The sequence below is a fragment of the Balaenoptera physalus genome (genome assembly GCF_965194825.1).
Source record: "Balaenoptera physalus genome assembly, chromosome: 11".
Taxonomy (NCBI): domain Eukaryota; kingdom Metazoa; phylum Chordata; class Mammalia; order Artiodactyla; family Balaenopteridae; genus Balaenoptera; species Balaenoptera physalus.
This window is the reverse complement of record NC_138896.1, coordinates 44870092-44884490: the sequence shown is the minus strand read 5'-3', so window position 1 is coordinate 44884490 and position 14399 is coordinate 44870092. Positions and strand designations below refer to the sequence as shown.

The 14399-nt window shown below is 45.9% G+C and overlaps 1 protein-coding gene across 2 annotated transcripts; it reads right to left on the bottom strand.

The window, feature by feature from the left end:
* Nucleotides 1-46: 46 nt before the first annotated feature.
* Nucleotides 47-13671, bottom strand: BAG2 (BAG cochaperone 2). 2 transcript variants are annotated; one of them, XM_082414373.1, is made up of 3 exons: nt 12296-12596; nt 2938-3047; nt 47-1479 (listed from the first exon to the last, which is right to left on the bottom strand). In XM_082414373.1, the coding sequence occupies exons 1-3, from the start codon at nt 12406-12408 to the stop codon at nt 1067-1069; spliced, it is 636 nt and encodes a 211-aa protein (XP_082270499.1). In that variant the 5' UTR covers nt 12409-12596; the 3' UTR covers nt 47-1066. The 2 variants fall into 2 exon arrangements, with proteins under 2 accessions (XP_082270499.1, XP_082270498.1); XM_082414372.1 differs by lacking the exon at nt 2938-3047 and having other exon boundaries at nt 12296-13671.
* Nucleotides 13672-14399: the final 728 nt, after the last annotated feature.

The window sequence follows — 14399 nt, the reverse complement described above, 5'->3', positions numbered from 1 at the left end:
ATTTCATATTTAATATTAGAAAAAAATGCTCAGTGCTGAAAAGCTCTCAGTGAAACAGCTACTTTTTAATTATTTAAGACGGTATAAATTGATATAACTCTTACACAAAAAAACTTTGGAAACATATCAGGCCATGAAAATGTATATACCCTTTGACCCAGTAAAACCCATTGCTGGGAATTATTTATACAAAGAAAATCAAAAACAAAGGAAAGAAGGAAAAAGCTCTACGTACACAAGTATGTTGCAGTAATAAGCAACAAACTGGAAACAACCTAAATGTCCAGTAAGGGGAATGGGTAAATTGTACAACTACATGGAATGGAGGTTCTTAAGTTGAGAATTAAAAGCAGACTTTAAAACAGTATTTAATTTTTCCTTTTAAAGGCAAGTTACAACATTGTATTTCTGTAATGATTAAAAATTTAAAGAAATGATGCATTTGGAAAAAGATGAAGTGGATATACCGTATACAGTTCAGAGTGGTAAAATTAGAGGTGAAGTTTCTCACATTTTATGTCATGTTTTCACGTGTTATCAAGAAATAACATTCAGATTATGAGATGCATAAATGTTTAAGTTCAAAATAATTTGATATAGATGTATAAAAAACCTGCTGAGTGAAAGAGAAGACACAGGGAAGGTTCCCTTCCATAATTCCAAGCTCACTGCTTGGCTCACAGCAGATGCGTGGTCAGTGTGTGCCCGTGTGTCTTTGCAGACAAAGCCCAGGAGAGAACCGTGATGCTTTTACCCCTAGCCGAGCCCTTATTTCCCCCATATACTAAGTGTTCATCCACAGAATAGTAAAATATATATATATATATATGAGGTGCTAGATCCTAGTACAAGACAAGAATTCAATCTAAAAACTTCTAGAAAGGTAATCAAAATATTTCTAGTTTTAATTGTTATTCACAAACTAACAACACAGATATTTTCCTCATCGGAAACAACTATCAGTATCAAATGAGTTGTTATGTCTAACAAACAGAACTAGTTATCACTTAAGATAGTACGTTATCATTTTTATGTGATTATTTATAAGGGCTCTTAGGTTGGAACACTAGTTGAATCTGCTTTCAGTGTTTTGTAGCAGGGTTTTGGAAGCAGCCCCTTTAGAATGCTCCAGCAGCTTGATGGCCTTGTCAGAGTTTTCAATGTTCCTAAGCAGGGTCTCTAGTCTTCTCTTAATTTTCTTCTGATCCTCGAGAGCACAGCCAATCACGATGGACTGGAACTTCTGATCCACCGGCCCCGCAGGCACCTCGGAGGAACACGCGCTGTACAGCGACATCAGGTGACTCTTGGCGTTTCCCAGATCATCCAGAAACTTACTGACCACCTCGTCAATGACCCTGGTGGCGTGCTTGAGGGACTCCTGCTGCTGGGGGTTCCTAATTGTTTCTACTGAAACTTCCACAGTCAGGGTTCGTCCCATCAGACGGTTTGCAGTCAGATTTAATTCTTCTCTTTCTCCTAATCATGAAAAGTTTGAAATATCAGTCAATATGAGACATACACGCATCTATGTCAAGAACACTAAGGCATTTTTGTGTGGCTGAATCTATTCTGTGAGCACCTATGAATTTCTTAAAGAAAAAAGTTAAAACTACAGCAGTAAGATTAATGTATAAAGAGTATCAGATTGGACGCCAGATGACTCTGCGGTTGTCACGTCTGCAGAAGCTGGGGCAGGTGTGCGTCTGCAACTGGGGCTTTGTGCTGGTTAGAGCAGGAGATTGGATGTCCTGGATCTACATGAGGATGTGCATTAGAGGAGGGAGATAACTTTCCCTTTACCTTTCTGAGCTTTTGGCTGAGACCCTCCTGTAATAAGACAGACTAACAAGAAAAAAACCCAGAAGCTTATTGACATGTATACCCTATGTATACATGGGAGATCCCCAGGGAAACTGAGTAACTCCCTGAGATGGCCCAGCCTCCACCCAAAATACCCTCAGCTAGAGAAGGTGAGGAGGGAGGGAGGCAAGTTCTGGAGGTTCCCAGAAAAGGCACAATAGACAAAGGTAAGGTTCTTATGTAGATTCAGTAGGTGCCTTCTCCACTGGTGAAGGTTTCTTGTAATTTAGTCATCCTCCTCTTCCTGGTAGAGAGGGAGACACCCTTACAAATGATTTCCTTTACAAAATGTAAATGTAAATTTCCCTTACAAAACGGTGACTTCTATTGTTTTCAGAGCTCCTCCTCCTGTGTCTGCAGTTTCTCAAAAATAGTCAGTTCAGAGTAATCCTTAGGCCAGAGAGGCATATTTTGGGGCCTCACATTCTGTGTGTGTATCAGAATACAATGCCCCGATTCTGGCTGAAAAAAAGCCATGACACTGGAGGAAAAGCTGGCCTCAAAATGAGGCACTGACTTCATCCCCTCCAGACTAATTCAGGCCAGTAATTCAGTCTGAGTCTTGGCCAGCATGAAGAGGGTGCTGGGTTATCATTTCACTCTTTATATGGAAATCAGCAACCTGTCCTGCTCTGTAACCTCCTTCCCAATTCACTGCTCTATGACCAGGACAGTGAAGAGACAGACTAGATCTTGACCCCTCTGAGGATGTGTGACAGTGTGGGTCTGGGCCTGGATGCACACTTGACCGCTCCAGCTGCTCGGCCCACAGGCCGGTCCTGTGCGGCCCCAGGGGAGCCCGGTTAGCAGGAGCACCGCCCGCTGGTGCAGAGCATCAGGCCACCCGGCCCTCCTGTGGAACCGGGTTTAGTGGGTCCATGATCTGTGATCTCTGCCTTTCTCCCCTTCCCCTCTTTACGTTACACCTCCATTCATCTCCTTTTGTCTTCTCTGCTGCCGACCTTGTGCCCGTTTCCTCTGCTGTCACATCCTGCCTGGCCCGTCTCTGCTGGGCTGGAGGAGCGGCTCTGCGGCACCCCCGCCGCCCCCCTCGGCCCCGGGAGGGGCCCTCACCGTCGCTGATCTGCCGCATGTCCTGGCTGTTCTGGATGCTGTGGATCATCTCCAGGAGGACCTCCTTCTCCTGCTCCACAGCCGTGGCCGCTTCCCGAAGAGCCTCCACCCTGCGGAGTGCGGGGGATAGGACAGTTACTGGAGGGAAGCTGCGTCTTCCTCATCTCTCCACTGCTCAGTCCAGCTCAAGGGTAACGACGATTAGGAAGGAACACTTTCCGAAAACGTATTCCTTTTTATTTTTTATTCTGTAATTTTTTTCTTTTTAATCCACTTGCTCTGTGGCTTCCAGTTTCCTCCCCACTCACAGGGCAATCATTCTATTTAGTGTCTATCTATTTGTATTCGTTTTTACAAAAAAAATCTGTACTCATGTACTTGTCTATTTTCAATTTATTTATATCTCACTGTTTCTTTCTTCACTCAGCAGCATACTTTATTATGAATCACCAGGTTCCCGTGTCCCTCACCCGATCTGCCCTCCCTGGCCTAGCGGAGACACGCCCTGTCCCCCAGCTTCCGCTCACAACGCGTCCACGAGTACCCTTCCCCTTATGGCCCTGATAAGAGGATCCATCCCAGCGTGGAACGGCTGAGACACAGGGTGTGTGGACTGTCATCTGACTCCACCCTGGATTGTTCTCCAGAATGGCTGGACCAGGAGTCCCTGTGTCCCAACAGCCCTACCAGCACTCAGCATCTCCCAACTTTCTAACCATCTCTTGCCAGGCTAACAAGTGATATGTCAGTACTTAATCTGCATTTCTTTCATTGCTAATAATTTTGGACGTCTCTTTGTATCCTTGTGAGCTTGTTCACAACCTTTGCCTATTTTTTCTTTTTTAAACTGGGGTTACTGTCCTCTTGGTGATTTGGTGACAGACACTGTGACCATCTTCTCCCATCCTATCCTATATGATCTGTGTCTGGGAGGTCCCTCACTGAACAGAGAGCCTTATTTTGAAGTGAAAAGTAAAAAGATCCATCTTTTCTTGGTTTTGTTTTACCTTGACTCATGCTGTGAAGTTTTGTTTCAGGGTCCTCCCATCCCTAGGTCAGGACATACTTTCCTACATCTCCATTAACTTGATTGTTTCACTTTTCTCATACTTATGTCGTAATTCATCTAGAATCCACCTCTGTATATGGTTAGGTAAGGATTTAACCATTTTCCCCAACATGCACCCCAAATCCATCTTTCCCTCAATGATTTGTAGATTGCCTCTGAAATCTCTATTCCATCCAGTAGTATTTTGACTGTTCTTACACCAACACCCATTTCTTAAAAATAGCACCAGCTTTGTTTGTGATATGCCTTAGTATCTGGTAGACCAGTCCTCTAATCTTTTTTTTTTTTATTTTTGGCTGCGTTGGGTCTTCATTGCTGAGCGTGGGCTTTCTCTAGTTGTGGTGAGCGGGGGCTACTCTTGGTTGCAGTGCGCAGGCTTCTCACTGCAGTGGCTTCTCCTGTTGCGGAGCACAGGCTGTAGGCGCGCGGGCTTCAGTAGTTGTGGCACATGGGCTCAGTAGTTGTGGCTCGTGGGCTCTAGAGCGCAGGCTCAGTAGTTGTGGCGCACGGGCTTAGTTGCTCCATGGCACATGGGATCTTCCCGGGCTAGGGCTCGAACCCATGTCCCCTGCATTGGCAGGCAGATTCTTAACCACTGCACCACCAGGGAAGTCCCCAGTCCTCTAACCTTTAAAAATAACATAGCTATTTCGACTTTTATCCCTCCATAAACTCTAAAGTAAGTTTATTGGGTTTCTCAAAAAACTGGAATAAATTAGACACCTTTAGAGCATTGTCACTTCCTCCAAGGGTGTCTCCTTCATCCAGACCCTCCTCTACATTCTTTATTAGAGTTTTGAAGTATTCTTGATGGTAGTCTTACAGACTCTTTTAAGTGTTTTGAATATTTTGGATATTGTTACTATTGTGAATAATATATTTACATATATACTACATTTTATAGTTGGCTATTGTTGATTAGAGAAATGTTGTTTTTGGTAGGTTCATGTCATAACTGGCAACCTTCATTTACACTTATTCATTTTTAATGGTTTTTTAATTTCTATTAGTTCTTCTGGATTGATGACCATTTCATCTACAAAAAATGAAAATTCTCATCTCTTCCTTTTCAATCCTATCAGCTCCTATTTTTCTTTCTTTATAGCACTGACTAAAGTCCTCCTGTGCTATATTAAACAGTGGCGCTAAGAGAGGGCATCTTTGTCTTTTCCCGAATTTAAAGAGAACGCTTCTGTAGGTTTTTGGTGTAAAGCCCTGATAACCCCGCAACTATACACACATGCACTTACTACACACACGCACGAACACAACCAGTGACTAAAGAACGAGGCTGTGTAATTACGAGAGTGAAAGAAAACAAAATCCTGTGTGTTTAAAGTGCTATTTCCAGGGCACTTTCTTGGGGTTTTTTTTGTTGTTTTTTTTTAAATGTAGCATCCAGTCTTGATTTTTTTTTTTTTTAACATTTATTTATTTATTTATTTTTTGGCTGTGTTGGGTCTTCATTGTTGCCCGGGTTTTCTGTAGTTGCGGCGAGCGGAGGCTACTCTTCGTTGCAGTGTGGGCTTCTCATTGCGGTGGCTTCTCTTGTTGTGGAGCACGGGCTCTAGGTGCGTGGGCTTCAGTAGTTGTGGCACGTGGGCTCAGTAGTTGTGGCTCACGGGCTCTAGAGCGCAGGCTCAGCAATTGTGGCACACAGGCTTAGTTGCTCCGCGGCATGTGGGATCTTCCCGGATTAGGGCTCGAACCCTTGTCCCCTGCATTGGCAGGCGGATTCTTAACCACTGCGCCACCAGGGAAGCCCCTCTTGTTTTTTTTATTACACCACAACTAGATAAGTTGCCAACTGTTGCAAAATAAATAGTGACAGACCTACCTCCAGTACTCAGATGCTCTTGGAAACACAGATCACAAGGAGATCTAATCCCTTCTCTCTTCCTGGGCACGTGTTCTAGCATGTGTTCCTGCCACAGGAGGAGGCCCTCACCCCAACCACACATGCGCCTTTTCCCCTACAGGCACCCACCTGTTATCCCCCAAAATAGCACCGACACACTGTACAGTCACAGGGTCTCGATTCTCAAGATACTAAATACATTGTTGGACTCTGTGTTTATAAGAGCCAGTAGAAGCAAAGAGCTCGTAAGTATCTTATGTGACAAATTTGGCTGGAAAACACAATCAAAACCAATATTCTATAAAATAGTAAACACACAGCATCAGGCTGCCTTCCAGCCCCATTCATTATGTGCTTACACATTTCACACGAGCAGACTCTCAGGGCCCGGGACACATGAAAGTGGTCAGGTTGTCACTAACAAGAAACATTTGTGCAAAAACACAAACGTGACTCTAGTATTTAAATGGCACAGATGAGTCATTTGATTGGTAAATGAGATGATGCTGAAAGAAGAGATTAATTTTCCAGCACTCCTGAGTTTATATTCAAATGTAAGTTGATAAAGAGAGAATTGTTACTCTAAAGAAGAACACTCCATTTATGATAATAAGTTATACTAGTAAGTTCATGAAGTTGTTAACAAGAAAATGGTTTGAAAGGAGACCCTCTAGAAAAAAATATAATAAATCTGTCATATAAAGAAGATATTTTTTCATTAAATGAGACCAAATATAGAGGCAATTAGATGGAACTTTTATTTTTTGTCCCACAAGGCTAGAAATTGCCAGGGCATTTTCCCTGTGAAAAACAGATTTCATCTTTTATAGAACTTCTTATATATGATTTTATGTAAACCTTTTTCATTTCATAGCAAAGGTAAAATTTCATTCTTCAGGATGTAAAGATTCCCAGGGGTTTTTTGGCATCTTGGCCCTTTCATCTTCTGTCCCCCGCTTCCTGAACATTCTTTATCCCTGGCCCACGTCTACTGAGTGATCCTTTTTCAAAACCCAATCCTTCTGGCAGGAACTGTCTCCTTAGCAACTTCCTCCTTCCCCTCCCTTGAGGTCATCAATACTGTACATCTGTCTAGTGTATGGACATCACATGCTTAGTTTTTTCTTTTAAAAAGCTGAACCTACTTCTCTACTTAGTTTGCTTAAGTCATATTTATCAGCTATTGGTCTCCTTAAATTCAATTCATATACACATCTTTTTGTCTACATTAGTTCTAGAAAACTGTTAGCCATTAAACCTTCAAATATTTTCCACCTGCCCTTCTGTGATTTCTCCTGGAACTCTGTTCAGAGGCGTGTTGGACCATCTCACTTTATCCTTCACATTCTTAACACATCACTTGACAACACTCCTTGGCAGAGGGGGGCAGCTCTGTTTTTACCAGCAGATCCTGCAAGAGCTACATGTCCAAATTGGGAAAGAACTGATCCTCACAGTAAGGCTGGCCCGGGCTGTGCTCCTGGAAAACTCTCTGCATGAAATCACAGCTAAGCTTTAACAGAACCTGTGCTCAGAATGTTCCTGCGAGGACAAATGTGGAGCGCACGCATCCTCGGCTGGTCCCCGGGGCCCGGAGATGGCAGCCTGGGACCAAGGGACAAGGTGCTGGGAGGTGGTCTCCCAGGCCAGCCACCCCGGCACGTGCTCTGTGCCATGTGCAGGGACTGCAAGGGCCTCAGTCCTGCCACTCGAGCCAGAGCTGCTGCCACTTACTAGCTGAGTGACCTCGAGTAGTTACTTACATTCTCTTTGCCTCAGTTTCCTCATTTACAAAACGGGGATAATGAGACGGTGGGTGTGACTGAATGAAGTAAAGCAGGTAGAGTTTAACACAGTGACTGACAGCATTGACTAAACAAGCTATGAGTTAATAGAGATGCAGTACCCATGGATACGGATGGCCAACTCCTACACCATTTTATAGAAAAGATTTGAGCATCTGTGGCTTCTGGTACCCCACGGGCCCTGGAACCAATCCCTGCAGACACTGAGGGACCACTGCATGCAGTCCATGCCCAGAACTGGTGCCTTGAATGCTAGCTTCCTGGTCGTTATTACATGCTTACCATTATGAACTCAGGCTTGTAAATAACAAGAAATTGTGCTTTCATCAAAAGGGGAAATGGCAAATGGACTTATTTCAAAGAAATTACTTCTAAAACAGGTTCTTAAAATCATAGTCCTGTTTCTTATTCAAAATTCTTGTATCAAAAGAATACTACAGGGACTTCCCTGGTGGCGCAGTGGTCTCCAATGCAGAAGACACGGGTTCGAGCCCTGGTCCGGGAAGATCCCACATGCCGCAGAACAATTAAGCCTGGGCGCCACAACTACTGAGCCTGTGCGCCAGAGCCCGCAAGCCACAACTATTGAGCCCGCGCGCCTAGAGCCTGTGCTCCGCAACTAGAGAAGCCACCGCAACAAGAAGCCCGCGCACAGCAACAAAGAGTAGCCCCTGCTCGCTGCAACCAGAGAAAGCCCGCGCACAGCAACGAAGACCCAACATGGAGAGGATAGGGGAGGGGATGGGAGGGGAGGAGAGAGGAGGGGAGGGCAGGGGAGGGGAGGGGAAGAAGAAAGAATACTACAAAGATTACTTATATTTTAGGCAAGGTTAAGATTTTGAAGGGCTCCCTAATCATCACCAAAATGATAAATTACATTCACTACTGAGACACTCTGGTGTAAAAAAGGGTCTAGGCTTTAGTGTCAGGAGCTACTCATGAGCAGGATGGCCTCAGACCGGCCACTCAGTCCCTCTGGACTGGATTCGCTCGCTTCTAAAGGAGGGAACATATGTCCTCCTCCTGCCTCAGAGGGTTTTGGAAGATTCACATGACAATGTCTACAAGCAGTGATCTTTTAAATTACAGGCTCTTATACAATATTAACTATGGTGCCATCTTGTCTTGTGGCTCCTGGGACGTTGGTGCAGTGAAACTGTCAGCTAAATGACCACATCCGCCCTTGCCCCATCCTTCATTCCTTGGCTGCCATGGAAGCCATGGTGACTGGCTGATGGCGGGGGAGGGAGCCACAATAGGACGAGTTTGGGGACATCTGTGAAAAGCTAGTCTCCCAGTCCTGTCGTTCCCCTCGGCTGTTCTCCACACCCCACGTCCCAAGCATCTTCACCACCACCCAGAGCCTTCAGGGGCCACTCAACACCCTGCACAGAGCAGGTGTTCAATAGTCCCTGAGATCAGGGACTCAGGGACACCAATCTAAGTGGAATTTTCACCTCTTTCAGTAAAATCATATACTATTCCTACATTTTTGAAATACGACATACTTAACTCTAAGAAAATTCAGGCATAATGTATTAAGCTCTACAGCCAGTCTTCCTGGGTTCCAGCTGTGTGACCTTGGACGGGTCATTTAACTTCTCAAGCCTCAATTTCCTGCCTGAAGAACAGAGGTGACGGTAATTTCCACAAAGGCACAGGGCCTGCAGAGTCAGCGCTCATTAACTAAATAACTGTTAGTGGGTATCATTTATGAATTATGATCACTGTTAAATTAGTTAACAATCATAAGCAAAGTGTTTAGAGCCACTGACGAATGGAAAAATCAGACACCATTTGAATTGGTCATGAAAACCAGGAGAGAAAGGCATCACCTTTTTAGGAGGAAGCAAAAAAGGAGGTGAGCCGGCGTCTAAAAAGAAAGGCTAGTGTCGTGCTAACATATAGAAACAAATGGAGTTTCTTTAATGATTTGTCAGATGCTGCCAAACACCTGAAAGCACTTTAAACACCATGGACACCAGGTCACAAGGCAGGTCATAAAGCACTGAGCATAATTCTATTTTCAGTTTCATATGGAAAAAGTTCTGCCACAATTGACAAAACTAGTACAGTGGGGGAACAGTAAACACCAGCTTCTAGGTACAGCCTGTAATTTTCACCCTACTTAGTACCCTGCCATCCTCAATATGAAATTAAACTATTAGATAAGATGACACATGAATGTCACATTTTCTTTTTAAACTTGATCTTATAGGCATGATTCTATCAATAGTTTCTTTTTTAAAAAATTTATTTATTTATTTATTTATTTATTTATTTATTTATTTATTTATTTATTTGGCTGCGTTGGGTCTTTGTTGCTGTGCACAGGCTTTCTCTAGTTGTGGCGAGCGGGGGCTACTCTTCTTTGCGGTGCGCGGGCTTCTCACTGCGGTGGCTTCTCCTGTTGCAGAGCATGGGCTCTAGGTGCACGGGCTTCAGTAGTTGTGGCACACAGGCTTAGCTGCTCTGCGGCATGTGGGATCTTCCTGGCCCAGGGCTCGAACCCGTGTCCCCTGCATTGGCAGGTGGATTCTTAACCACTGCGCCACCAGGGAAGCCCGGCATCACTTTTTTTTTAAAAGGAAGAAACAAAGCTCACAAAAGTCTAAAATTAATAGAAAAGGCCCTAAAATGAACAATTAGACACATATTAATCTTTCTTAGATCAAGGGTTAATTCAGCAAGTTACTATTTAATCATTTGCACATGGTAATCAGAATTCACTTTACATTAATGAAGCATTAGAATAATATTCAAAACCAGAGGCCTCCTTTTAAAGATGAGTACTTGACTGTTTCTGTACCTACCCTACGTGAGGCACCAGGTTTGAGGACAGTGCACCAGCTTGAAGAAACGTGGGGCAGCATCCCACCTGTTCCTTTAAGAAAACATCCTTTCTTTCTAACTAGGGGAGAGAGACCCCTGAAATGGTTGAGAACATGCCCTCAAAGTTCTAAAGACTGGAGGAGACGCTGAGGCACTTGTTTCGCTGCTACATAAAAAGAAATCATAATCTTCCCAGGGACACTCAGGAGCTCTAGTTTTGCTCCATCTGGTCCAGCTTGTTCCATCTGCCTCATTCCAAGCAGGACCCCTCTGTTACTCTCCATGAAATCATGGTGGTGGAGAACTTATTTTCTGAGAAGACATCGTTTCTTCCCATGATGATAATAATACTAATAATAATAAACACATATATAATAATAAATGACAATTTAAACATATGTATTAATAAATGATAATAAATTATTCACTTGGTTATTAATGTACTTTATTGGCAAACAGACCCCTTGTGTTGGTATATTAATCCAGGGAGATAAAGACATATATGCAATGCTTCTTAAAATTTTTGTCTTACGTACTCCCTTGCTCACCCAGAACCTGGTGAAAACTATGCGAAAAAAATTCCTTGTGGTTTCAGCGAGTTGTGGGCGCCTCAATATGATTTTCCTGTAACTACACTTGCACACAACTTACACAGTAACTTTAGTGACATAAACAGTTACAGGAAGTACATACAAGTTTTCATTCACTGTTAAAGGAAAAAAAGTATTTCCCAAATTTCTTAGAAATTATTTAGGAATTCCATACAAGCCAGCCACTACATTTGCCACTAAGGAGTGCCCGTGGTGCCCGGTTCTACAGGAATTGACAGCACAGCCTGGAAAGAATTCAGGAGAAGAGCAGGAATGAGACACTCAGAGCTCTGGGAAAACCGGCAAAACAGGCACTCGGAGAGATTTTCAGGAAAAATCTTAGGAACACATTCTTGCATCTTCCCAAACTCAGAAAAACACTCAAACCATTAAGGGAGACATCTGCTCCTCCTGGTCAGCAGTAACCTGTCACCCAAATGCGCGCCTGAGTGCGCGGGTCCTTCTCTAAAGTCACATGCCCGGGACCTCAGCGCCGGGACCGCCCCCCCCCCACCTTCCCCCAGTAGAACAACTCAGACTCTCACCTTGCACGTGTTTATCGCAATGGACACACTGATTACTTAATAACACCGTCATTAGTTAAGAAGGGAAAACTGACTCGTGTTCTCGGGCCAGTGACCAGCATTTGGAAGGTGTGAGCGGCGACCTGGAGAAGAAGCCCCCACCCCCACCCCGCCACACACACACACCCGGGCTGAAAGTGGCAGGGGGAGGGGACACGGGTCCTGCTCCTTTCCCGTCCTGGGATCAGATGGATTTTTATATTTTGCAAAGAGATCAGTCATTCACAACGGGGACCATTGAACTGCCGCCTGTCCTAAAAATACACTATGGGAAAAGGCTGGGCCGGAAACACCTGGCCCCCACACGGAACGTTCCAGGAGCTCTGCGGACCCGCAGTGTCACAGCCCCATGTCGAGTAACGTACCCGTAACTTTCCCTTCTCGGTTCTCACGCTCCCGGCGCTCGGGTCTGGAGCCGCGAAGGAGCGTGGCCGCCGGAGCGTGCGGGGCCGCTGACCCAGAACACGGCCGCTCCTGTGAAGGGACCCGCCGACCCAGCGCGGCCCTCCGCGGGGCCTGGGGCTGCCCAGCTCCCCTGCCAGCCGCTCCCCGCTGCCCGCGCGCTCCCTGCTCTCGGTCCCCGCGCGCCCTCCGCAGGCTCGGAGGGCCGGCCCGCGCACCTGAGCTCCAGCTGGTCCAGGCTCTCCAGCAGGCGGCTGGAGCGGTCGGCCATGGACGAGGAGCGGCAGAAACGGCCCTCGTTGGCCTTGGCGCTGATCCTCGCCTGAGCCATCGGCGTCCGGCGGGCGGCCCGAGATCACTGCCTTCCCCGCGCTCCACCCTCCTCCTCTGACGCGCCGCCCGCGAACCGGGGAACCGGGTACCGGGCGCGGGTGCACGAGAGCCGGCCGCTGCTCTGTCCGGCGCGGGCAGCCTTGAGGGCGGCGCGGCGGGGAGGCCTTGCTGGGCGCGGGGACGCGTCTCCGCCCCGAACACCGCCCGAGGCGGAGCCCGCGCCCCCGGCCCCGCCCCGCAGGGGCTCCAAGGGGAGCGGGCTTGGGCTGTGCTGGGGTGGAAAGGGCCCTTCATGCAACCGCGGCTCCTGGGCACTTTGCCGAGATGAGAACAAGGAGCCTGGAGGCCACAACTGAAGCTGATAGATGTAGGGACCAAGCTGAACCTCTTTTTTTTACACCCGCTCTCATGAAGGCATTTTTAATGACTTTCTTTTCTATTAAAAAGTTACTGGTTGGGACTTCCCTGGTGGTCCAGTGGGTAAGACTCTGTGATCCCAGTGCAGGGGGCCCGGGTTTGACGCCTGGTGGGGTAACTAGATCCCCATGCATGCCGCAACTAAGAGTCCGCATGCTGCAAGAAAGATCCCGCCTGCTGCAACTAAGACCGGGGGCAGCCAAAACAAATAAAATAAAGTACCAAAAGAAAAGATGATTAAGAAAGGAATTTTGGTAAAGCACCCACACATGTTTAAAAAAAGTTATTGGTTGGAATTTGAGTGAAATAATTATTATTTAAGGCCGTTTCACACCCCACTTATTTAAATCTCCAGTTCTGAAAAGACGCACTAGACCACTTGGTCAGACACTATAAAGGTCAGTGAGTGGAATGGGGCCGGGAGTACAAAGATGTATCGACGTAAATACTTGCACTTTGCTCCCATCTCATTATAGCTCTCTGCCTCCAAGGATGAGAATGTACAGGACACCTGAAATGGAGATAATAACAGTTTAAAGCTGCATCACAACCTTTAATCTGAGATCAAAGCCATTGAAATACTTGAACAGAGATGAGGCCTTTAAGGCTGGATCCCAATTCCTCTGAACTCTAAATACTAATAAACTTTTGCTGTAGGAGATTATCTGACCTCATTAAATGTTTTGCCCTATTATGACACCTGGAATCTTTAGACATTTTGTGAATGGTCTGAAAGTCTATCACGTAGCTTTGGAAACGTGCTGGACTCTCTTTCTTTCACACCCTGGACCCAGTGGGCTCCACCTTCAGAGAACACCCAGGCCCACTCCCACTTGCCTGTCCCCACTCCCCTGTCCCCACTCCCCTACTCAGGTCTCGGCCAGCATCACTTCTCTCCTGCATCACCGCAATACCCTCCCACCTGGTCTTCCTGCTTCTGCTCTCAGGTCTATGCTCAGCACAGCAGCTACAGTCATCCTTCTAAATAAGGCACATCACACCACTTCTCGGAAACCTTCAGCGGCCCCTCATTTGTGAAATGGGTAAAAGCCAAGGTCTTCAGAAGAGGCCTCAAAGGATTCCGTCTCCTATTGCTCTCTGAGCTCATCCCGCTCACTCGCCTATACTAGCCTTCTTGCTTTTCCATGGATGTATCAAGCTCACTTCCAGACTTTTCACCTCCACCTACAGCTCCTCCCCATACACATTTGCTTGGCTCACTCTCTCGCCTTCAGGTCTCTGCTCAAGTTCACCAGAAAGACCCTGACCTCCCTATTACAAATAGCAAGCACTCCCGCCTCGCCCCACCCCCATACTATCTTTCCCTTCCCTGTTTTCCTTCCCCATCTTGTCATCTCTCCCCCAGCTCTGCTCCAGAGAGGTGTAGGCTTTGTTTCACTCACTGGTGTATCTCAAGTGCTTAGAACAGCCACATGGTAAGTACTCAATAAATACTTTGTGAGTGAATGAATAAATTAATTGTTTCAAAGAAATTTAAAAGAAAAAAATGATGGAAAAAAAAGCTCTTTAAATTGAGGCCCAGCCGATTGAGTCTCCCAGCTGCACTTGCCC